This window comes from Nannobrachium achirus (assembly GCF_963921795.1).
Source record: "Nannobrachium achirus genome assembly, chromosome: 17".
In the NCBI taxonomy this organism is placed as follows: Eukaryota; Metazoa; Chordata; class Actinopteri; order Myctophiformes; family Myctophidae; genus Nannobrachium; species Nannobrachium achirus.
The window spans coordinates 7,557,191-7,583,612 of record NC_137824.1 but is presented as its reverse complement, the minus strand read 5'-3'; the positions used below and the strand labels follow the sequence as shown (position 1 = coordinate 7,583,612).

Genomic DNA, 26,422 nt, shown 5'->3' with positions numbered 1-26,422 from the left:
CTGGGGGTCATCTAGTTTGGGACCTGCATGCCAGAACAGTACGCCAGCCAGTTAATGTCCAATTTTCTTAATATTAGGGTTGTTTTGTAGGTTTTAAAACATTCTGAGTTCATTTATTACACTTTTGAAGCAGCCAGAATAAGCTTTCTGACTTTTGGTTGGGGTCTTTCCTCACCTGGGACCCCCCCAGATGGACCCCTGAGCCTATCTCAGTACTCGCTCTGCTCCTGCTCCAGAACAATGTCATATTAGATCATAATTGAAGCATAAACTTTTTTTCTGAAAACAAAAAAAAAGTAGTAACAAATACCAGGGGTCTTCCACAGGGGCTTCGGGACCCCTGGGGGTCCTCGGAGTTACTACCTAGTGTGATAAGAAGTGTACTTCTAAGGATTTCTTTGCTAAAATGTATTTTTTTACTGCTTTGGCATTTATAGGGACCAAACTGTCAGAAAATGATGGGTGTCAGATTTTCCTGACCCCAGCCCCCTTTCTGGGGGGTCATCTATGTTAGGACCTCGCAGAACAGTATGTCAGCCAGTTAATGTCCAATTCTCATAATGTGTCCTCCATATATGGGCATTCCCATATGAAGTCCTGTTAGATATGGGCTTAATATTGAAGACATCAGGGAACTCCATATATGGACCTTGTCATACATCTTGAATCTATGACCTCAGCATCAAAGGCTGGATTGGGGTATGTCCCTGTGACAAACTATTATCATGTCCACTAGGGGTACTTAATGTACATCAAGCAGCCTCACAGAAACAGGACATAGACTCCTGCCCTATGAGCCTCAGGGCTGGGCAGTGGGTTGCCTTTGGCCAAAGACAGAACTTAAAGTGGATTCTGTTCATGACCTGTGTTGCACTCTTGCAGAAAAGAGCAAAGGGATGCTCTTCTTCCATGCCTTCACTGGCTGCGATGTTGTTTCAGCATTCCGCGTAAAGGGGAAGAAGTCTGCGTGGCAAACCTGGAATGTTTGTGATGAGGCTTCTGGTGTCTTCAGCAAACTCAGCCATTACCCACCTGTAGTGGATGATGAAGACCTGAAAACCTTGGAGAAGTTTGTGGTCATGATGTACGACCGATCCAGCACAGCTGAAGGTGTCAATGATGCGAGGTTGGACTTGTTTGCTCGGAAGCAGAGGCCATACGAAGCCATTCCTCCAACGCAAGCAGCACTGAAGCAACATGTGAAGCGCGCTTCCTATCAAGCGGCCTGCATCTGGAGTCAGTCAACAGTATGTCAACCAGAAATGCAGACTCCTGACAACTGGGGCTGGACCAAGAAAGGAGATCTGTGGCAGATTGATTGGACTGAGCTCCCACCCATTGCAGAGAGTTGCCAGCAGCTGACCAAGTGTGGATGCAAGTTGGAATGCTGCAGTCGATGCAAATGCTACCACTTTGGTCTGACCTGCACGGCACTGTGCAGCTGCAGGTGCGAGGTTTAGAAGCGTTGTAGTATAGGCCTACTATACTATTGTACTATACTGCCTAGGCCCTAGAAAAAAAGAAAAAAAGAAAAGACAAAAAAAAAACTACCTCCTGCCTCGACGGGATCATCACCTTATCGTGGTGAGGCAGTTTGCGTGTCTCCATGACCCCCAGAGCTATGTCGGCAGGAGTCTTGTACTCCTGTACTCCTGGCAGGGTTACCCAAGTCGAAAAGGTCGAAGAATAGAGACTAGACAAAGAGTGATCCCACGGCGCTATTATATCTACCATGCATTTTAGCCGCGTCAGCCGCTGTGCATTGAAATCCGCTCTGTTGAGTTACTACATTACCCCCCCCCCCCCCCCCCCCCCCCCACACACACACACACACACACACACACACACACACACACACACACATACACACTATAAACCTCTAACAATACTAAGATATACACTACCACCCATTTTATCCGAGTCAGACATAACACAAACCTCTAATTTAGCAGAATATTAGGATTCCGGGACTGATATATGGTACAAGGAAGCCAGTGAGTAAGTCCATGGGTCCAAATTCGGATTCTACATAGTGAAAAATGTATGATTTGACACCAAGATCATTCAAATAGGACAGGTCTATGGTATTTTATGGCGGCCATCTTGAAATATGGCCGCCATCTTGAAATTTGATTTGGCCAGATGGTTTTATGAAAAGAGCAATCCCTAAGGAGTATGTGTGCCAATTTTGGTGCTTGTATCCGCAAGTGAACGATTATTTCTGTTATCTGCCCGGCTATTGTGCTGTATGTCTGCCGCGGCTATATGCAGTGGTTGAAAAAGTACTCAAATGAATTAAAAAAGTATCAATCCTGCAATATAGAAATACTCTATTAATAGCAAACGGCAGACGCATTGTGAGCTTGTAGATCGGCTATTTTCAAATGGCTGAAATGTATAGAACACTCAAGGGTTTAAAGCATAGGGACTAACAGGACACAGGTGAACTTGAATTATATGATTGGCTAAGCCTTAGCCAATTAGGCCTATTTTATGGCCAAGGAGTCATTTAAACTGAAAGCTAATGGTTGGAATGGATTCAGCAGCCCAATATGCTCATAATATGCTCATATTGGCAATTCTTTCATTTTATCCCCTTTAATCCCAGGCCCAGGTATCCCGATACCCCCGACTTTGATTGGTTCCCACAAAGTTCCCCAAGGGAGTTGTGATTGAGAAAGTTCAGAGGTGATAGTAGACACCTTTATGAACACATTAGTGAAGAAAGATATTGATTTCGATTTAGTTCCCAGATTGGTTTAATACTCGGCTAACTTTGTTACTATAGAGATACTTAGTAAGGACTTAGTGCTGCCCAAAGGCTGGTGTAAATATTTTGTAGTTACTTAGAGACGTTAGAGACGTTAGAGTGGTGCAACAGCTGAAATTTTAGTAATGTGTAAGTCTTGACTTAGAAGCCATTTACGTTACAACTAGGTTACGTTTGAACTTAGTGTGAGGTGGTGCAACCCACCCAGGAGGGCACATTTTCTAGGATTACAGATTTAATACACATCATGTCAACTCTTGCAAACACTATAGAATTACTATGATCAATATATTAGCAAAGTCTTTGACATGTAATTATAAATACATAGATGGATGATATATCAATCAAATATAGAGGTAAAAGACCTCATATGATGAAAACATGAATAGGCCTATACATGGTGTCATGCTTTAGGGCTGGATTAGTGCTGAATTGTGCCCTACGTTTTATAATTGTGGGCTTGCTGAAAGGCGAGACCAGTATGTTATACCAAAACTTTATAGGTCAAGTTTATTCTCCGCAAAAAAATTACCGACAGTACAAAGGCAAGGCCTTTAGCCAATGAGGAGCGGTCTTGGTGACATCACCACCAACAAGTGTGACCTTTTATAAATAACAACATCCATCCATCCATTTACAAACGCTTATCCGGAATCGGGTTGTGGGGGTAACAGTTCCAACTGAGACCTCCAGATTTCCTTATCCTGAGCAACTTCCTCCACTCCCTCAGGGAGTATACCGAGGCGTTCCCAATCCAGTTTGGAGATATAATCCTTCCATCTGGTCTTTGGTCTGCCACGGGGTCTCCTCCCAGTGGGACGTGCATCGAGGACCTTCCTAGGAAGGCGTACTAGATGCCCCAACCACCTAAGCTGACTCCTTTCCAAGTGAAGGAGCAGCGGTTCTACTCCAAGTCTCTCTCGGGTGACTGAACTTCTCACCCCTATCTCTAAGGGAGATACCAGCCACCCGTCTGGCCTCTTTCACCCGCGACCTTATATTTTAGGTCATGACCCACACTTCATGACCATCACCCACATGAACTCTCTGTAGGAGTCTCAGAAGTAATGTTTAGAAAAAGTAAGTAGGCTATGTTCTCCCAGACCTCTATATAGTACGAAGGCAGAGGTGTGTGCCCATACATGGTGTTCCATGTGAGCCCATGCTGTTTCTTAGGAACAGTATTTCTAGTTTCTACTAGTATCATTTTTGAAATATTTTAAGTTATCCGGTAGGTTTGCTGAGCTTTGCACCCCAATTTTTTGGCTCCAAATCTGAAATAAATTGTCTCGTTCTTTAGATCTGGATGTGCTCTAATTTGTGCTGTTGAAATCATCAATCGTGTCATCAATTGTGTGTGTGTGTGTATATATATATATATATATATATATATATATATATATATATATATATATATAGGGGTGTAGTAGTGAGGGGACGCTGGTGTGAATTTCGCCGCTCCTCAACCCAGCAAAACCTGTGTTTTTGGTGTCTTTTCAATGATCCTTTTCACTGCAAATGCCACTCTACATCTGGATAATTTGCACAGTTTAACGATCGGACATCTTTCTGTACTCACCGGTCCATTGTGGAGTTGTTGTCAGCTGTCCAGTGGCTAACTGACACGCTAATCCTGCTTGGAGTCGGCAACAAGTGATTCTCCGCGACCCGCGTTCCAAACAAACGATGGATCTCCAGCTGTGATACGCTCCGCTGACCTTTTTCTGCATTGATGCTTGGGAATTTCGGACTATCAGGATGTTTTCCCTTCCATCGATAGTGAAAGCCGGCGGGAGCTGCCTCTCATTGCTACACAAACTTGCCTGCTATTCCACTCCTGACTCCCATGCAGTGATTAAATCCCTTGGACTTGTACGTCGCCCCCGCTACATACATAGGGGCGTGCGGCGTAAGTTTATTTATTCAGATTCACCCATTCCATCCGTAGTGTCTGTCGGCTCTTCCGGGCCTGCGCGACGTCATCACAACAGACTCCACGTGTGCAGGGGCAATCTCCGCCCACTCGTCTGTGTTGACAGCGTCACTCCTCCCATTCAACCTGCCCCTGCCATAAACAATGCTGCGACATTCATGCTGTTGAATGCTCAATCCATGAACAATAAGCCTGAACTAATACACGACGCCATTACAGACAGGAATATTCATATTCTCTGTCTTACAGAAACATGGCAGAAAGAGCAGGACTTTGTTGCACTCAATAAAGCCACACCCCCAGGCTATGTATATTTACATAAAATTCAGTTTGTCCTCATTTACCGCCCACCTAAGACAAAACAGGCTGTGTTTCTGTCTGAACTTTCTGAGATGCTCATACCTGTCTGCGCTTTGTCTGCATCCACACTGCTGCTCGGGGACATGAACATACATGTGGATGACAGCACCAACACATTTGCAACAGTCACTTTTGGAGTGCTTCAATTTCACCCAGCATGTACATGGCCCCACCCATGACAGAGGCCACACATTGGACTTGGTCTGTTCCATCGGCACACCCCCCTCCAACCTGGAGGTCCTAGAACTGGGCTTCTCTGACCATCGTGCCATTGTGTTTACAATACCTGCCTCTGTACCCAAACAGCACCCCGGACGCACTATAACCTTCCGTAACATCAAGAGAGTGAGTGCACCAGACCTATCTGCCCAGATAGCCACTCGTATGGCTCCTCCTCCCAACACCATGGTGGATGGCCTGGTAACCCACTTCAACACTGCCATATCTCTCAGCCTTGACTCCCTCGCCCCCTCATAACCCGGACTGTCTCCTTCAACTGCCCGGCCCCTTGGTACACTCCTGAACTACGTACCTTGAAGTCCACTGGTCGGCGGCTGGAAAGGCTCTACAAACGATCTGGCCTCACTGTCCATCGGTTGGCCTACAAAGACCATTTAGATGCCTACAAGGATGCCCTTTCTCGGGCTAGGACCCAATATTATTCCACCCTTATTGGTTCCCAGCAGAACAACCCCAGAAGGCTGTTCTCCACCATTAGTCGCCTGCTACGCCCCCTCAGTAACCCGAGCTCTTCAGGTGCCCCCGACCTCTGCTCCAGGTTCTTGGACTTCTTCCAAGCCAAAGTGGACTCCATCCACCAACAGCTCCTGGCACCTGACGCCCCCACTCCACACACACCTCAGCTTCAGGACACGGCTCCCATCACTGCCTGCCCTCCAACGTGCCGTTTCCCTCTTTCACCGCTGTGGATGCGTCTATGGTCACTGAGTTGGTCATCAAGGCCAACTCCACCACCTGTTCCCTGGACCCCATGCCCACAGCACTGGTGAAGACGTGCCTACCCACCCTCTGCCCCTTCATCACGGATATCATCAACTCGTCTCTGCAAGCGGGCACAGTACCCTGCAGCCTCAAAATCGCCTCAATAACTCTCGCCTCAATAACCCAGGCTTCTCAAGAAGCCTGGGTTGGACCCTGAGGAGCTGAGCAACTACCGGCCGATCTCCAATCTTCCTTTCCTCAGTAAGATCTTGGAAAGAGTTGTTGCCGCCCAGATCCAACAACACATGGTCAACCATGGGCTTTTTGAATCACTCCAATCTGCATATAGAACTCACCACAGCACAGAGACCGCCCTATTGAAGATCACAAACGACCTTCTCATGGCTGCTGACGACAGCCTAGTCAGCATTGTTGTTCTTCTGGACCTCTCTGCTGCGTTTGATACCGTCTCCCACAACATCCTCCTCGATCGCCTCTCTACCTATCTCGGCCTCACGGACACAGCAATATCCTGGTTCCGGTCATACCTCTCCAACAGACAACAGTTTGTCACCATCAATTCTTCCAGATCACACCCATTCCCAGTCCACCATGGCGTGCCGCAAGGTCTGTGGCAGAGTCCCTCATTCATTCCTTTGTTACATCTCGTTTGGACTACTGCAACGGAGTCCTGTTTGGGGTCCCGAACAAGTACCTGGATAGGCTCCAGTATGTCCAAAATTCAGCTGCCAGAGTTCTCACCCACACCAAGCCCTGGCAGCACATCAACCCCACCCGTAAACAACTGCACTGGCTTCCTGTTAAATACCGCATCAATTACAAACTCCTCCTTCTCACCTACAAGTGTCAAAACGCCCTGGCTCCACAGTACCTCTCAAACCTCCTCCATGATAAACCCACCCTGTCACGGACTCTGCGGTCTGCAGACTTGGACCTCCTCTCTGTCCCCAGTGCAAAAAAGCGAACCTTAGGCGACAGAGCCTTCAGTGTGGCAGCCCCCACCCTGTGGAACTCTCTACCATTGGACATTCGCCATGCTCCAACACTGGACTCTTTTAAGGCTGTATTGAAGAGACATCTGTTCACTCAGGCTTATGGCACTTAGTTGTTTAGTTGTTTGTATAGTTTTGTAAAGCGCCTTGGGTTTATGAAAGGCGCTATATAAATGCAAGTTATATATATATATATATATATATATATATATATATGTGGTTTATGTGCTAGCAGAACTTAGCAGCAGTACAGTGGTGTTCCCTACAGAGGGTGGTGTAGGGCACCAGTACTAGTCTAGTAGAACATAGTTATTGCGACCGTAGGTCGCATTTACTATCAAAACCTCCACAAAGTGTAAGTAGTGTCAGTCCCTCTGTCTGTCACACCTCACACGTCACACTCTTGCCCTGCTCATATCTCCGCAACCGTTGCCCCGATCCATGCCAAATTTTGCACACACACTCCTTACCTGCCAAACTACAACCTCCAAGGACCCCCGGAGCTCCAGGGACCCCCAGGTCCCTGGGGGACCCCCAGATGTAAAAAATGACCAAATGTGCTAAACTGACCAAATGACCACCCCAACGGGGCTGCTCACGGGGAATTCTCGGGGACCACCGACTCCTGGTGCTCCAGAACGGATGCAAAAGTGGTGGCGCCCCCAGTGGAGGACCCCCTACACTGCAGCTCACATAAAATGCCGTAACTCCGGCTAGGAGCGACCGGGACAGCCGGGGCCGGTACCTATTCGTCCGCCTTGGCAGCGCGGAGACCCCACCCCTCATTTCTCACATGGCCCTCTTCTAGCGCCACCATGAGGCAGATTCTTGCAAAACACATTTTTGGACACTGCTCCTAAAATCTTTGCCCTAAAATCACGCAAATCGGTACACAGTATGTCTACACTCATCCCATCAACATGAATCTGTCCCATATAGCACCACCTGCAGGCCGATTTTTAAAAACACATTTTTGGACACTGCTCCTACAGATTTTGCCCTAAAATCACGAAAATCACTAGACAGTATGTCTACACTCATGTCATCAACATGGAGCAGGAAGATTTTGGAAAAACAAATGTTTGCCCTATTTGTGGAGATAAGTGACCTACGGTCGCTTATCTCCCGATTAGGGAGTCTTACTGGTAGCAGGAGTACTATACAGTGGTTGTTTGTAAAATATCGAACGAAAAATTACGAAAGAATTTATATTCACGTTTTCATCAGCCAACTTCACGAAGGTATGAAAAAGACTAACCAGGGTGCTTCTTCTTCTTCTTCCAGTACTTATATCCCAGTCTTGCTGCCACTGAGATGATGATCAGTGTAAAGATCACTCCAACCACTGCTCCAGTTGATCCTCCCTCTGTAGGAATCATATCCTCTGAAACACACAGTTATGACACAACTGTAAACATTATACAATAAAATCAATGAAATCAAAAGTGCTGTTAGAGGTTACAGTCCTGTGGTCACAGGTTTGATTCCTGCCTGGTCTCCATATAAACATACTGTAATGTTTGTTCTGAGTCCATTTAAAAGCAGCTTCACACATGGATGAAGACTAGACTTTATGGAAGGGATAATTATTGACCTTGAGGAATAACCCTGACAGGATGGTTAAATCCTGAGGTGAGGCAGAGGCCTTTAATGCTTTACTTTACACAGTTAACTAATACATTAATTCATAAATGATGTAGTAAACTACATACCTTCATGATAAAGACTGTAACAGTGATTCAATGTATTCACATGGTGTAGTAAACTACACCTTCATGATTAAACTACACCTTCATGATAAAGACTGTAACAGTGATTCAATGTGTTCACATGATGTAGTAAACTACATACCTTCATGATAAAGACTGTAACAGTGATTCAATGTGCTCACATGATGTAGTAAACTACATACCTTCATGATAAAGACTGTAACAGTGATTCAATGTGTTCACATGATGTAGTAAACTACATACCTTCATGATAAAGACTGTAACAGTGATTCAATGTATTCACATGATGTAGTAAACTACATACCTTCATGATAAAGACTGTAACAGTGATTCAATGTGTTCACATGATGTAGTAAACTACATACCTTCATAGTCGGGGGATATCTTAAGAAATAGTGTCAAATCCTGGAATAAATTCCTTACCAAAAAAAATCTTCGCCAATGTGTTTGTAAAGGTGTCTAGTAACACATCTCACAAAGACTGAAATTCAGTTTCCCTAGGAAAATCTTTGACAGCTAGGGTAATTCTCGATCTCATTCACTCACTATAAATCACTCCCAAAACATATGCTTTAAGTGGGATGTGAGGGGTCTAACTAGGTGTTTTTAATTATTCTGAATCCATTGCAAGCATTTGCTTTGCACCAAAAACATTCCTTGGGCTAGAAATGGACCCCCATACCACTGTGAAAAGTCATGACTCATCACTAAACCATCATTTTATGGGCTGTTTTTTAGCCCAATGAATGTTTTTTTTTTTTTTTTTTTTTGTGCAAAACAAATGTTTGCATTGGATTCAGAATCCCCAAAAACACCTAGTTTGACCCCTTACATGCTACTTAAAGCATATGTATTGTTTGTATTATTTTACTCTATAGTAAAGTCTATGAGAGCATAACTTTAATTGGCTCCCACAAGTTTCCCAAGACAAATCTGCGATGCCCCTATAGCCAAAAATGTTCCATATGGCATGTTCTAACTGTGTGCCAAATTTCATGCTTCTTTCATAAAGTGCACGATTACATCAAAATACTGCCCGAAACGCCTGGACTAATAGTTAAAGCACAAAATAATGTTTTCCCAGTCTAAATGGGTTAAACCCCCTCCCCCACCGTGTATACCATTATATCTCTATTTTGTTTGTCTTTGAGTACTTAGAAAAACAACAAAAGCTGTTATTTGTTTGACTGGGAGCTAGGCCTGTCCTCTAAAAATCGACGAATCGACGCGCCGCTTTTAGCCCCGGGAATCGACGCCAATTGTTTGAGTCGAGGAGTCGAAAATATATATATTTTTTTATATCACCAGTTAACCTACTGCGGTGCACTGCTAGACTGGTGTCATGTTCTTCCAATTGAGAGATGTAGCAATTGGCGAACAGTTATTTATTGTCTCGCACCAGCGTAGGGGTGAAAGTGAGACGGAACGGCCAGAACCGCCGCTTCGTTAAAACATTCGGAGCCGGGACGGTGTTCCGGAGGAGAAGCACGCTGTCAAAATCCCATATTAAATAACCTGCCACAGCACAAACGCACGTCCACGAAGTAATTAAACAATCTACTAAAGTCAAATTAACATACACAAGTGTAGGCTACTAGTTACATTTTCTAATTAAAGTGCTTCTGAATTGTTCCAGTGTTGTAAGTAATCCATGATGATGTTTGTAGTTTGTTTCGCTGTGTTTGCGTCCATGACATGTCCACACTGAGGGCTCTAGCTGGGAGCTGTGCCTCCAGCTATTTATGATCCGTTTCTGAAATGAATCCGTTCTCGACACCGACTCATTACTCTGTCAGTGCTCGGTGTCCCGCGACTGCGGACTGGATCCCATCGTTCATTTAAAAGAGCCGTTCAAGAGAGCGGAATCGTTCGCGAATGTCTCATCTCTACAGCACGGCAGTGGATGCTGCCGAGACGGGGCAGAGTTGATCAGCGGAGATGTTTTATTTGTTTTAACGGTGTGTTGTACATTGCTATGCAGATAATGTTTGTGCTCGCGCACCGATATCACCGAAAACACCGTGCATTCAATTCATCTTAATGTATTATTGTGTTGTGTTGATGTGGACGTTTAAAGCAACACTTTTTTTTTTTTTTTCTTTTTTTTTTTACACAAAGTAGACTATAAAACGATTCGTCGACGCGTCGGAATGAACCCCTCGATTCGAGTCGATTCCAAAAATCCCGAGTCGAGGACAGCCCTACTGGGAGCCAGTGAAGGTGAACATACCAATGGAACGCGTTGTGAGCTTGTAGATCGTCTATTTTCATCCAGGTTTTAAGTGTCTGTCTCAAGAGCTCCTATGCTCTTGTGTAGGCTACATGATCGGAGATATATTTATGTGTAGGCCTATTTTTCTCAATAAATACATATGTGTGCTAGTGGTTCTTTAACCTTTGTGTGTCAAGGACCCCAAATTAATACTAACCCTTTTATGTTGACGTGACATACAAACAGACAGACAGACAGACAGACAGACAGACATCATTTGGCTACCCTTTGTAGGTGTTAGGTACTATTGCTATATGCTGCCCAGCATATATTGAAAAAGAAATGTACACAATGTGGAATAAGTAAAGAGAGACAGAAACATATTTTGTTTTGTACTAAGAAAATGCTATAATAAATATGATAACAGTGAGTTGTGGAATCATTGCAACAGTGTAGTTTTTTTGGTTCTGAAAAGCAGACAGAAGTGCTAGCTTATTTGCATGTAAGTACAGGTGCCTAAACAATGTCCAAAACATTTCAATGCATAATGTTGGCATACAGTACTACAAGCATTTTATCCGATTCCTAAATACAAGATAGAAGGGATATGTAAACAAAAGGCATTTGGGGGAAACTCCATTCTTGCAAAACTACTTTTGAGAGATGATGGCTCACATTTACACTCTATGTTCAGCAGAATCCCCATATAACAGGGATGCTAGGGTTCAAGTGTGTGGACCTCATTCATTCTCACCAAGGACCAGCTGACAGGGTCCCCAAGGAGCCTACACTTGGTAATTTTCTTTATCCATCTATTACATCAGACAAGTGATCTAAAAGCTCAGAACGCATCTTACTGTGACACATTATGGTAATAGTAGGGCAATAGTAGTAGTAATAGTGTAATAAGTCTGCCCTTTGGCCACAGAGGGACATTGTGGGAGGCACCAAGCTAGATATGACTTATAGACAACATTCCTGGCCGATTGCAGGAGGGACGCCCCGCCCCCAAGTCGAAAGGGAACTTCCGGGTTCTCTCTGTCAGGCATGCATATAAACGTGTTGCCAAATCATTTGGCTGTTCATTGCAACGAGGAAATGTTATTTACAAGCCAATTCTCATTTGTTGTCATGGCCTGCTACAGTATGTGATGCACCGGACCTGCCAAACTACACAGACTGCGTGGGAATCATTTTAATATTCAATTTGATTGACTGATCATTAATGTTACAGGCTTACAGCCGATCGCTTTGATTATGGACTGCTGCTGCTGCTGCATGTCGCGTATTGCATCTGAAACACTGTCTGGTTGAAACATCACCCCTGGAATTAATCATTCCTGCTGCTTATAAATGCTCCAGTTATTTTATTTGTGTAGTCTGTTTGAGAAGAAGCACAAACACTTTATTTATAGATTAATAACTCCACATGCCGGGTTTCCTTTATTGCGCGATTTGGGCTGGTGCACAATTAAATGATTAATTCATTAATTAATGCTTGTTTTTGCCTTCATTACAAATAAATCAAACCAACCACTCATTCAGTTAATAATAATAGCCTACCTAGAATACCTATATACTGTAATTAGCAGAAGTGATAGTGTCAGTTCCTCCTTGTGTCAATTCTATTCAAAAAGAAATGATTAGCGAAGCATTGCCATTGATTGATTCATTAACTCTTTCAGTTTGATTAATTCATTGCACAGCAAATAAAGACCTGATTACAAACGTTTTCTATAACAAGTAATTGTAGATGATAGTTATAATTTATATCATATCAATTATGGTTTTATATAAAGGCAAGCAAAGCTCAGAGCTTTGAGAATCAATGTCGGGGAATTTCCATTTGGAGCGCAACACTGCATGGAGAGCTGGTAGATGGCTATTTTCAAATGCCAACGTTTCAATATTTACAGATTTAATAGGGACACAATACAGTCATTGGTCATGCTCTGCTTTCAAAGGAATGAGGAGATTTTTTTTGTTTTGTTTAAATCGCTTCATAATGACCAACTTACTTGACCAGGGCATGATTGAATAGACGGTGTTGCTCCCTATGCGTAATGCGCGGCGCGCCACACACAAAAAAACAGAGTTACAAGATATCAACGCATTGCGTCATGGCGTGTCGACAGCTTATACATCTGTTATTTTGGACACATGGTCATGGAGAGATTTGGAGACGGCAGCGCATCAACCCGACATTTCGGTGACTCCAGAACGCAAGTAGATTGCGGTTAATAATACCTATAGAATAAGGCTACAAAACACTTCATAGACTATTTGATTTATTTCTGAGCTAGTAAGACACTTCATAGATGTTTCCTGAATCTAAAGAACAATCAATGACAACGGCTTTTAACAGAAAGCCTATGGCAATTGTTTCAATTGAGATCTCTTTTTTTTTTCCTCCAACTCATAACATTGAATGATGGCAGAACAGGTGTGTATCGTCACAACTCATTTATTTATCAGCAGAGTGGATGAGTGTTGCCATTAAGTGACATTGTTAACATAAGTTACAAAGTAAAATTACAAAGTAAAACAATCCCGTCTCATTAGTTAAGAGGAGAATCAGATCAGATGAACGTAAACAGGAAATCGCGCTACGATCAAGCCCAAAAAAGGGCTTCCGGTCGGAAGTAGGGGGCGTGGCCAGGCATGTTGTCTATAATACCCCAGAAAAATCGGTAGTGGTCAGGGAGGAGCTACATGTACGCATGGTACTCAGAACACTTCATCGTAGACGTTAGCGAACAGGGGCGCTGGAACTCCCAAATCCCAAGGGGAGCTGAGCCTGGAGGAGTTCATGCGTGCCGAAAAATTCACGTTTTTTTTATCCGGTTTTGGGTTATTTTTATTACGGTTTCGGGTGCTTATTCCCCGCACAACGGTGTAACAAGGAGCTATATAGTTACTAGTTATTTTAGCACACAGTGCAACACACAGCACGCATGCACACACAGTCACTCACGCACACACTACAAAATGGGGTATTATTTTTGTAACAGTTTTCTACTGTTTTTTATTCCCCATATACAACGGTGTTAGTTTGCAACAATGAGCCTATAGACAGTTTCTAGTTCTCAAATAAATAGACTTTGGTGTGCCATCAAAGCGGGATTTAAATTTGACTTCCCTTCTGACCGGAAGTGGCAAGGTGACCATGTGATTAGGTCACCATGTGATAATCAAATACCTTTTTTCAACATATTTTATTCCCCAAAGTCAAATACATTATTGTTTAATATAGCTCTGTGTGTGTGTATATATAGGCTTATTTAAAAAAAAAAAAAGAAAAAAAAAAAAAACTTTATTTATTTTTTATTTTTTCCTCCCCACTACCAGGCTCAGCACCCCACTTCCAGCGCCCCTGTTAGCGAATCACAGGAGAGATTTAATTTATCTCCCCTGTGACTATCCCCCCAGGAGAGGAGAGGAGAGGAGAGGAGAGGAGAGGAGAGGAGAGGAGAGAGAGTGCTGCATCTGTGCCTGCTGCCTGTGAATCACCTATACAACCACTGTGTAGCAGCACTGTCTCATTCTAAACAAACTATAGCCTACTATTACTCCATACCGCGGCGCCCAGGGGCGTCAATTGGGTATGGCAGGGGTATACTATGCAGCTGCCATACCCTGGGTCCAAGGGGGAAAATAAAAGTTACTTTTAAATATAAATCCATGAATGTCTCTTTGTCTATCTGTGCTGGTTATTATGTTGTTAAATTACAGTAAAATAACTACAAATGCAAAATTTAACAAAATGGTCAATTTAACAAGGTATTGTGTCAGGTTAACAGAATTAACGGAATAGAATGTACTTCTTAAAATAAATGTAACATGCCTGTTGCTAAGGTATGGCAACATGACAAGACACCAGTCATGTTGCCATACCTTAGCTTTTCCTGAACTGACGCCACTGGTGGCGCCACTGTCCGAAAAGAACGCATGTGGTGGCTTGTAGATCAGTATTTTCGGCAAGTGACACTGTTGTAGGAGTAGGCTAGACCAGTTCCCAAACTTTTTAGACTGAGATCCAAAAGAGAAATTAGACATTCACCCGGGACCCAAACTCGAGAGCTTGTACAGTAGATCAGCTATTTTCACTAGGACTTCTTAACACTGAATGCCATCCTTGATTAAAAATCTACAAAACTGGTGCCAGCCATTTTGTTTAATTTTGCCTTTTTATGGGGGCCAAAATCATATTTTGTACTTAAATTACATATATAAATCTATGCTTCTATCGAAAGCCACACTACCCCTCTTACAAAGGAAAACATGTATATTTATATATATATATCCTATCATTAGATTTGGGCTTCAATAGAACATGTGTAAGATGTCTTGATCATCATCATATGTGAATGCTGTCTCTGGGCCTGTGTGTAATCTGGAGTGCAATGGCCTGTGAAAACCACCAGGTGGTGGTCTCCTACTATCTGATCAACTAACAGAAGAAGGAAGAAGACGTCCATCTTTTTTTTGGTTTGGGCCTTGTTGTTTACATTTTGGCCAGGCCTTTTAGCTAGCATGCTACACACTTCAGAGCCCTGGCGATCGCGATCAAGGATAGCAATCGCCAAATGGATGGCACCGCTGGTTTTGTGTGATTTTTCTGAGTTTTTGGAGTACTTATAGTTCGTCAGGGAAGCACGGGAAGTGTATAAACGAACGTTTTAAGATAACATTTAAACGGCCGGAACCAATGTTCGGTTATACCGATTTCCCGTCGGACTGTGTTACACTGGTGCTACAGTCAAATCGGCCGTATCGCTCCGGTCACGGAGGCTCATGGCTAACTTCTAGAGCGATTTTTTTTAAATTACAATTATGAAAAAATTATAAAACTTTTGATTAATTAAAAAGACGTAAAAGACGTTTATGGCACTAAGGATCAAAGACGTAATAGACATTTATGGCGTCCAGTGAGTTAATAATCATGATATTTTATGTGTTTGTTTTTTTGTTCGAAAATTCATTTTTAAATATAGGCCTATAAATGTATACAAAAAGGGAAAATAAATTGGGATTTTTTTTTTTCTCGGGTCGTCCCATAAAAATCGGTCTGTACCCACAAATGGGTCGCAATCCACTGTTGGGAAACAGTCGAGCAGACAAGGCTACTAAACTTTGTCAACGTTGTTGTTGTGGTTGATTGTTTACTTTTACGCACACAGCACTACAGAACGTAGCTCCTACTATTACAGGCTATAGTATTGACATTAAAGTTATACCATGTAACTTTTTTTTATAAAACAAATCTTAATTAAAATTGTCCTAACTGTTAAATCGCTAAAGTTTTAGAACCCCCACTCCGTTATTTTCAGCTTCTGAAGCCTTCTCTTTATATGTTTTATCAAGTCTGGAGGGGCACAGTGGAGCAGTCAGTAGCGCTGTCACCTCACAGCTAGAAGCAGCATGTTCTCTTTAATATATCAAAATGAGGGGGGATTATATAATATATATATATATATATATATATATATATATATATATATATATATATATATATATATATATATATACTAGTCCTACCCGTTCAAAGATATGTGCTTCAAATTATGTGCAGAGTGTAGGTGATGTACAATAGGCTATATGAGGGATTAGTGGTGCTTGCATGTGGAAATGTAGGAATACATTTTGGAGAACCCAGCAAAATGTAAGCATGTAAAGCATACAATTAATGTAAAGCATACATTTGTAATATAATAAAAACAATAAAACATGAAAATGTGTTGAAAGTACACACGCACGCACGCACGCACGCACGCACGCACGCACGCACGCACGCACGCACGCACGCACGCACACACACACACACACACACACACACACACACACACACACACACACACACACACACACACACACACACACACACACACACACACACTCCTCCCAGCAGAAACAGCATTCTTGAGTCAACAAAGGTCTTGTAAATCCAAAACAGTTTTCTGAAAAACATATGCTATATATCAGTGGTTCCAACTGTGTCATGTCGAGGACCCCCAAAAAGATATGTGTTTGGCCGCAGACCCCATCTCAATCTGATTTTTTTTTTTTTTTTCTGGAGACCCCCGGCCCAGATGCAAAGATTTTGGTTACACATGTTGCCTCATGCTAGATGCAGAATAGATACACCATAAAAATGCTAATATACAGCATACGATTTGTGAAAGTGACAAACGGGCTTCACAGTTATGTCAGGTCTGTTCATATGCTAATGGTGATGCGGATTCAGATTAATTGGTCCAGCCACCAAGGAGAAACACTGTGACAGACAGACACTCAGACAGACATTTGGATAATTATATCCATACTATAATTAGAGAGAGAGGTCAGTCAGTCAGTCAGTCAGTCAGTCAGTCAGTCAGTAGGTCACAAAATGCATTATCTATTCACCCGCTTCAGCGACTGATCTCAAATTTAACATGGCATTGGCCATTAGCATTATACACACGGTGACGGAGCCCGAATTTCATTTTTCCCAAATTCTAGCTATTTATTAGCGTTTCTTCACTCTACAGCTCTACAGCCTGTTGTCAGGGTTACGGTCCGTTCCTCCAGGCCATGGGATCTGTAGCCCCGGGCCCACACACACCTCTCTCACAGTTAGGAATGTTGCAGTCTCTCTCTCTCTCTCTCTCTCTCTCTCTCTCTCTCTCTCTCTCTCTCTCTCTCTGCATGGGTCACGCATGCAACGGGTGATGTGTGTCTCATCTTCCAACGGGTATAGAAAAATTATGTGGAGCAAATACATCCTCATTAGGGGTGTAACGATATAGTAACTGTATCGAAATATCGTTTTTATCTTAAAAAATCGAAGTATATCGAAATGAAAACAGCTAAAATCGAATCGTATCGTTTTATTTTGTATCGTATCGAATCGGCAGTGCAAAGAATCGATTGTATCGATATGACCTACTTGTGCATTGTATTTAGCATTTTTAAGAAGAAAAAATGAAAAGGAGGGGTTTAATTACTTTTCCTTTCCATATAGCTCCACTGGTCTATTGATAAATGTGTGTAATCTCTGGGTTCATGTCAAGGTGCAGGTTTGTCAATATACAATGTCCATGTATTTGGGAGATAATCACTGTGTTTACTTATTTATGTCCATAATAATACATGTTCCTCTTAAAAACCTGCACTAGCCACACCTTTTACACAGATTTAATGTCTTTGCTAAATAGTTACTATATCGATTTTAAATCATCGAATCGAATCGTATCGTATCACCATGAATGAACCAATATCGTCCATGTATCGTATCGTCAACCATGTATCGTGATATGTATCGAATCGCTATTAAAATGTATCGTTACACCCCTAATCCTCATACTTCTATTCTACTAATTGGGGACGGTTCTCTATTCCGAAACCCCCCCTTTTCGAAACCCCCCCTTTTCGAAACCCCCCCTTTTCGAAGCCCCCCCTTTTCGAATTTTGATTTTCGGAAAGGGGGGGTTCCCGAATTGCGGTCGGGACCTCACCATTCCGAAAATCTGAATTTGAGCAGATTATTCCACCAGCAGGGCTTAAAGTGAGCCGGAACGGCCGGAACCCCCGTCAACACTAGGGCTTTGCACATAAAAAGTGCTGCTGCATTATATCCTATATTAATTATATTATGGACGTATAATTGCAACATGTTGATAATAAAGTGAATAATAGGCCTATTAGTTATATGGACGTATAATATGCATGACGCACTGTGCGTCCTGTGCGTCTGGGAACACATTGCCAAATGGCACCAAAAAAGAAAAAAGAAGAAAAAAAAGGCCAAGCCAATCATCATCATAGATTCAAAGCTCCGCCTAAAAATAAACACGGAATGCATGCCAAACTATTGCGTGATGCCTGATCAATGGTTGTGAATGTGATAATCGATTTGGGTGCACGGTGGTCGCCCGCAGTGAGTGCACCTGCTGGCTGGCTGTGCTGCTCCTGCATTATTCAGTCTGAAAAGTCATCCAATAAACTGAATAAAGACTACTATGTGAATTGTGAATAACTCTTTACCTATAGGCTACTGTGCTGCTGCTGTGATGCATTTTGAAGGTCCATGAAGAAGTAATCCGTTATTTGGGGTGACGACAACCAGAATGCAGAATAGACTATCATTAAAGTTTGGCTGAGAATAATATGGTTTAAATGATCTAATGTAACTTTGAGAAGCGCAGAGCTGGTCAGAGTCAATCAGACCAGCTGCGGGACTGCTGCGCTAATTGGGTTGACTCGTTGACCTAGGCCTACTTGCGCTATTCGGTTTATAATTGAACAATTGAAATGCATTGACAGTAGGCCTATTAATTCATTTATCAAAATATCAAAATTCATTAAATTTGTCCACACAGCAGTGATGAAGGAAGACAGACAGACAGACAGACAGACAGACAGACAGACAGACAGACAGACAGACAGACAGACAGACAGACAGACAGACTGATTGATTTCATTTTCCCATTGCAATCATCTGGGGACCCCCCAAAATAATTTGGTTCCCAACCCACAGGTTGAGAACCACTGATAGCCCAGCTCCCAGTTACAGCAATGCACAAGCCAGATGACCCCTATAGCTGGTGATTTTTTTCTCTCTTTTTCCCTGAGATAAAGGGTGACAATTACATTGCTAAGGCTAATCCTAAAAGAAAAACCTGTCTTGCCTGTTTCTCCTTTCATTAAAGTAAATGGCACTGCTTATGTCTAACACATTTAGAGAGGTTCAGTTTTAACCTATTCTCTGAGGATGCAGGACACCGAGCTACGTTTAGCCTCATATGGGCTAACTGCTTTCAAGGAAAAACAAACAAAGGTGTGAATTACTCCAGTCAATGAATCAATTAGCGCCGGTCATTATTTGCTTTCAAGGAAAAACAAATAATAGATGTGTGAATTGCGTCGGTCATTAGCTCCTGCTGTGCCATCAAACACAGCACAGCACAGGGTCTCGCTTCAAAAGTAACAGATCCACAAGCTCGCAACACGGCGTGTCCGCTTCTGAGCTTGTAGATCTGTGCAGTGTCGGGTTACTATAGTAACGTACTGGGTCTTCTCAGACACTGCACGCTGTGAACAAACCTGATGAGACGGGTTGTGATCGTGTACTGTGATTCTGTAAACTCACTTCTCAAATCGCATTGAATGAGTGGTGATATAAACATATAGTAGACAGGTTTAGTTACCAGACTTGACAGAAAAGGTTGTTAGACTGCCAACGGAGCACATGCGTTCCTGCAGCCACACTAGCCTGCATTATGCAGTCAGCGACAGTGGTAGAAAAACTACTCAAATGTTTTACTTGAGTAAAAGTAGCAATACCACAACAGTTTACAGTTTAGGCATTTAGCAACTTACAATAAGCAGATAATACACATCACTATAAAAAGCAAGATAATATAACAATAACAATATAACCAGTAAGACTCCCTAATTGGGAGATAGGTCGCTTATCTCCACAAATAGGGCAAAAATTTGTTTTTCCAAAATCTTCCTGATCCATGTTGATGACATGAGTGTAGACATACTGTGTAGTGATTTTAGGGCAAAATCTGTAAGAGCAGTGTCCAAAAATGTGTTTTTAAAAATCGGCCTGAAGGTGGCGCTATATGGGACAGATTCATGTTGATGGGATGAGTGTAGACATACTGTGTAGCGATTTGCGTGATTTTAGGGCAAAAACTGTAGGAGCAGTGTCCAAAAATGTGTTTTAAAAATCGGCCTGAAGGTGGTGCTAGAAGAGGGCCATGTGAGAAATGAGGGGTGGGGTCTCCGCGTTGCCTTGGCGGACGAATAGGTACCGGCCCCGGCTCGGCCGGACGCTCCTAGCCCGAGTTACGGCATTTTATGTGAGCTGCAGTGGAGGGGGTCCTCCACTGGGGGCGCCACCACTTTTGCATCCGTTCTGGAGCACCAGGAGTGGGTGGTCCCCAGGAATTCCCCGTGAGCAGCCCCGTTGGGGTGGTCATTTGGTCATTTTTGCACATTTGGTCATTTTTTACACCTGGGGCTCCGGGGGTCCATGGAGGTTGTAGTTTGGCAGGTAAGGAGTGTGTGTGCAAAATGTGGCATGGATGGGGGCAACGGTTGTGGAGATATGAGCAGGGCAAAAGTGTGCTGTTTCCGGTCGTTGTTTCCGGCCAAAGTGTAGTCCGTTTTGGACTACAGAAAAACGTAGGAGCCCTTCCGCTCCCGACCGGATCAAACGGCCCGTTTAGTAAACGAAGACCAGGCTTTCCCCCAGCGGAAAGCCTGGTGATGCGAGGTTAGTGTTAAAGTAGCCTATCGATATGAATAGGGTAGCCTTTGGACTTGAATCTAGGGGGGAGATGCGCAAGCCCACCACTCACTGCCTGCCTGGTAAACCTGTTATGCAAATAGCCATTTAATTACCATGGTGGTCACTCGTATAGCCTATACTGTAATGCCTCATGCACACTACAGATATAAAGTTAAACATTTAGCTTGGTAATTCAATGTTATCTCTATGGAAACCAGCTTCCATGCTCGAAAAAAAGCTTGGAAATTTAAAGTTAGCTTTTTTTTTCACTAGTCCTCAGCTTGGTTTTATCGTTCACATTGGCAAAGAGCTTGCTTTGTTTTGCCCAGCCAATCAGAGCACAGCATGATCTGAGTAGGCGGCGATTCAGCCCCCCAAATCAACTCGTCTGACCACAGACACGGAGCTGCAGAATTTGCGACATAAATATTTTCAAAGTTCATGTGAAAAAAGTTTTGTGCGCGTAACGCAAAAATCCCAGGAGGAGATAGATTTTTGCTGTTTTTCATATAATTCAAAATTCTGGGGGATCTAAAGGTCAGATGTTAAAAGTCAGAGCGTAAAATGTGTTCGGCATGAGGAGACACATACGTGTATACAGGTTTCATGGCTGTACCTCAAACAGAGCATGAGCTCTATCTGTTCAAAGGCGCACTTTTGAAGGCTTCCTACAGCGCCACCATTTGGCCGATTGCTGTAAAAAATAATAGCACACTTCGCTACTGTAAGCTAAACACATTGATGTTTTTATTTTCATTTTCTGTCTAAGTATGTAGGAGTAGAAAGGAACCGAAGTTTTGAGGAGAACTGTCTGTCTGTCTGTCTGACTGACTGACTGACTGACTGACTGATAGATAAACTAGAAAATATTGTTCCTTCGAAACAATTGTGGGCTCGCTTCAAGCCAGAAAACAATGGCTATAAAAGTACAAAATGTCAAGATCACAGGCAGTGCTCTCTTTGACGTTACTGACGTCAAAGATTGGTCCATTTTGTTCCAAAAATGTGTTGTGCAAAAGTTGACCCGCTGGTGGCGCTATAACAGGCCAATGTAAGAAGGGTGGTATCTGTTCCTTGACCTATTGGGAATGTGCTTGCAAGATTCCACGCACATTGCAGGCTGTGTTCATGATTTGAGGTGTTTTTGGCTTTGGCCACTTTATCGCTGCTTGCAGCTATATTCATTTTTTTTGGTGTGTGTGTGTGCACTTCATAGGCATATTAGATAAAGGTCCTTAGATTGTATGTAGAATGTTTCATGCAAATTGCAAAAAAAAATCCTAACGGGTTTAAGCGTTTCACAAACTGCTCAAAATGATATAGCGCCCCCCTTTGGCCAATTGGGGTAAGATTGGTTTTAGTGATATTTGGACTAACACTCTACATCTTTGCCAAATGCCATGAACATGTTACTTTGCATGTATGATTTAGAGGCAGAAGAATAATTTGCATAAAACTGCAATATTCATTGAATTTATTTAAAAAAGCATGTTTCAATTTTAAAGAAATCCGATCTGACAGATCTTTAGATATCGGTCCAAAGTTCACGTAAAAAAAGTTTTGTGCACGTGGAGCGAAAATTCCAGAATAAAAGCGGGTTTACGCGTTTTACAAACTGCTCAAAATGGCGGAAAATCGAAGGGCGGAGCTTACTTAACAACGACACAGATGTCTTCCGCTCGAGTCAAAGCACGCGTGTAACAAGTTGCATGTCTTCAAACGAAACGAGTCATGACTTATGCCCGTTTGAAGTTTGAATTTTCAAACGCTTCGTATAGCGCCCCCCTTTGGCTGATTGGAATAAAATTGGTTTCAGTGATACTTTGACTAACCCTCCACATCTTTGCCAAATGCCATGAACGTGTAACTTTGCATGTATGATTTAGAGGCCGAAGAATAATTTGCATAAAACCGCAATATTGATTGAATTATTAAAAAAATATATTTCACTTTAAAAGAAATCCGCCGAGACTAGTTTGACCGTATTGGTCCAAAGTTCATGTGAAAAAAGTTTCATGCGCGTAACGCGAAAATCCCAGGAGGAGATAGATTTTTACTGTTTTTCATATAATTCCAAATTGTGGGAGACCTAAAGGTCAGAGGTCAAAAGTCAGAGCGTAAAAGTTGTTCGGCATGAGGAGACGCATACGTTTATACAGGTTTCATGGCTGTACCTAAAACACAGCATGAGCTATACCTGTTCAAAGTACGCACTTTCAAAGGCTTCCTACAGCGCCACCATTTGGCCGATTGCTATAAAAAATAATAGCACACTTCGCCACTGTAAACTGAACACATTGATGTTTTTATTTTCATTTTCTCACTAAGTATGTAGGAGTAGAAAGGAACCGAAGATCCCGTCTACTGACTGCCTGCCTGCCTGCCTGATAGATAAACTAGAAAAATATTGTTCCTTCGAAACAATTGTGGGCTCGCTTCAAGCCAGAAAACAATGGCTATAAAAGTACAAAATGTCAAGATCGCAGGCAGTGCTCTCTTTGACGTTACTGACGTCAAAGATTGGTCCATTTTGTTCCAAAAATGTGTTGTACAAAAGTTGACCTGCTGGTGGCGCTATAACAGGCCAATGTAAGAAGGGTGGTATCTGTTCCTTGACCTATTGGGAATGTGCTTGCAAGATTTCACGCACATTGCAGGCTGTGTTCATGATTTGAGGTGTTTTTGGCTTTGGCCACTTTATCGCTGCTTGCAGCTATATTCATTATTTTTTTGTGTGTGTGTGTGCACTTCATAGGCATATTAGATAAAGGTCCTTAGATTGTGTGTAAAATGTTTTATGCAAATTGCTAAAAAAAATCCTAACGGGTTTAAGCGTTTCACAAACTGCTCAAAATGATATAGCGCCCCCCTTTGGCCAATTGGAGTAAGATTGGTTTTAGTGATATTTGGACTAACACTCTACATCTTTGCCAAATGCCATGAACATGTTACTTTGCATGTATGATTTAGAGGCAGAAGAATAATTTGCATAAAACTGCAATATTCATTGAATTATTAAAAAAGCATGTTTCAATTTAAAAGAAAAGTCCGATCTGACAGATCTTTAGATATTGGTCCAAAGTTCATGTAAAAAAAGTTTTGTGGATGTGACGTGAAAATTCCAGAATAAAATCGGGTTTAAAAGTTTTACAAACTGCTCAAAATGGCGGAAAATCTAAGGGCGGAGCTTACTCAACAAAGACACAGATGTCTTCCGCTTGAGTCAAAGCACGCGTGTAAGCAAGTTGCATGTCTTCAAACGAAACGAGGCATGACTTATGCCCGTTTAAAGTTTGAATTTTCAAACACTTCGTATAGCGCCCCCCTTTGCCCGATTGGAATAAAATTGGTTTCAGTGATACTTTGACTAACCCTCTACATCTTTGCCAAATGCCATGAACGTGTAACTTTGCATGTATGATTTAGAGGCCGAAGAATAATTTTCATAAAACCGCAATATTGATTGAATTATTAAAAAAATATATTTCACTTTAAAAGAAATCCGCCGAGACTAGTTTGACCGTATTGGTCCAAAGTTCATGCGAAAAAAGTTTTGTGCGCGTTATGCAAAAATCCCAGGAGGAGATAGATTTTTACTGTTTTTCATATAATTCCAAATTCTGGGGGATCTAAAGGTCAGAGGTCAAAAGTCAGAGGGTAAAAGTTGTTCGGCATGAGGAGACGCATACGTGTATACAGGTTTCATGGCTGGACCTCAAACACAGCATGAGCTATACCTGTTCAAAGTTCGCACTTTCGAAGGCTTCCTACAGCGCCACCATTTGGCCGATTGCTGTAAAAAGTAATAGCACACGTCGCCACAGTAAGCTGAACACATTGATGTTTTTATTTTCATTTTCTCACTAAGTATGTAGGAGTTGAAAGCGGACAAAGTATTGAGGAGAACTTGATATGCTCTGGTTGATAGATAAACTAGAAAATATTGTTCCTTCGAAACAATTGTGGGCTCGCTTCAAGCCAGAAAACAATGGCTGTAAAAGTACAAAATGTCAAGCTAACAGGCAGTGCTCTCTTTGACGTTACTGACGTCAAAGTTTGGTCCATTTTGTTCCAAAAATGTGTTGTGCAAAAGTCGACCCGCTGGTGACGCTATAACAGGCCAATGTAAGAAGGGTGGTATCTGTTCCTTGACCTATTGGGAATGTGCCTGCAAGATTTCACGCACATTGCAGGCTGTGTTCATGATTTGAGGTGTTTTTGGCTTTGGGCACTTTATCGCTGCTTGCAGCTATATTTATTGTGGGCTCGCCTGGAAGGCGAGCACACGTATGATATCTTCATTATTGTGGGCTCGCCTGGAAGGCGAGCACACGTATGTTATCTTCATTATTTATTTGTTTGTTTGTTTATTTATCTATCAGTCAGTATCTCCTCAAAACTTTGGCGCGATTCATCTCCTACACGCTTACACCTTTCAACACCATTCAAATTTGTATGTGTTCAGCTTACTGAGGACACGTGTGCTTGTATTTTTCGTTTTGAAATGTTTTGTAGAATAATTATAAAAAAATAAAAATGTTTAACTTAAAGCACCCAATCCAATGGGTTTAGTGAGTGGGGACAGAGTGTAGACAGAGGAAAGGGACCCATGTTTATGTTAAGTCGCTGTGGCTGCAATGTTCACACTTCGGATATGCTATTTATATCATTGCGTTCACACAGGTCTGCTCTCTGATTTGATCCAAATATCTAAGCTGTGTGATGTATAAAACTATAGTTATAGTTAAAACTATAAATAAATGTCCCTCTCCACTCTACTGATTACACAGCTGTGATTAAAGGCTTGGCTGTCATTGGCTGTTCTGTGGTGCTGCAAAGTAACTAAGTACATTTACTCAAGTATATACAAGTACTTGTAACTACAGTACAATTTTGAGGTACTTTTACTTTACTTTCCATTTTTGTTACTTATACTCTACTATAAATACAGCATTTGACAGCTTCAGTTACTTGTTACTTTGCAGATTTTATTATTAATAAAAAAACATAGATGGACCACTTAATACTGCTATGAAGTTGATCTACAATGTGCACACGCACGCACGCACGCACGCACGCACGCACGCACGCACACACACACACAAACAACTGTTACTGTGTTACTGTGGAGACGTTTGCTTGTATTTGTCTTTGAGACATGTTTTGTAGTGTTTTAGAAA

The 26,422-nt window shown here is 42.3% G+C and overlaps 1 protein-coding gene across 1 annotated transcript in view; it reads right to left on the bottom strand.

Annotated features, from left to right (window-relative positions):
* LOC308301835 (butyrophilin subfamily 1 member A1-like) overlaps nt 1–26,422 on the bottom strand; it is a 146,256-nt gene that overhangs the window by 1,711 nt on the left and 118,123 nt on the right. Inside the window, exon 4 of the mRNA XM_080745962.1 lies at nt 8,277–8,402. Coding sequence (XP_080602088.1) covers nt 8,277–8,402 — 126 coding nt within the window. The remainder of the gene's footprint in view (nt 1–8,276; nt 8,403–26,422) is intronic.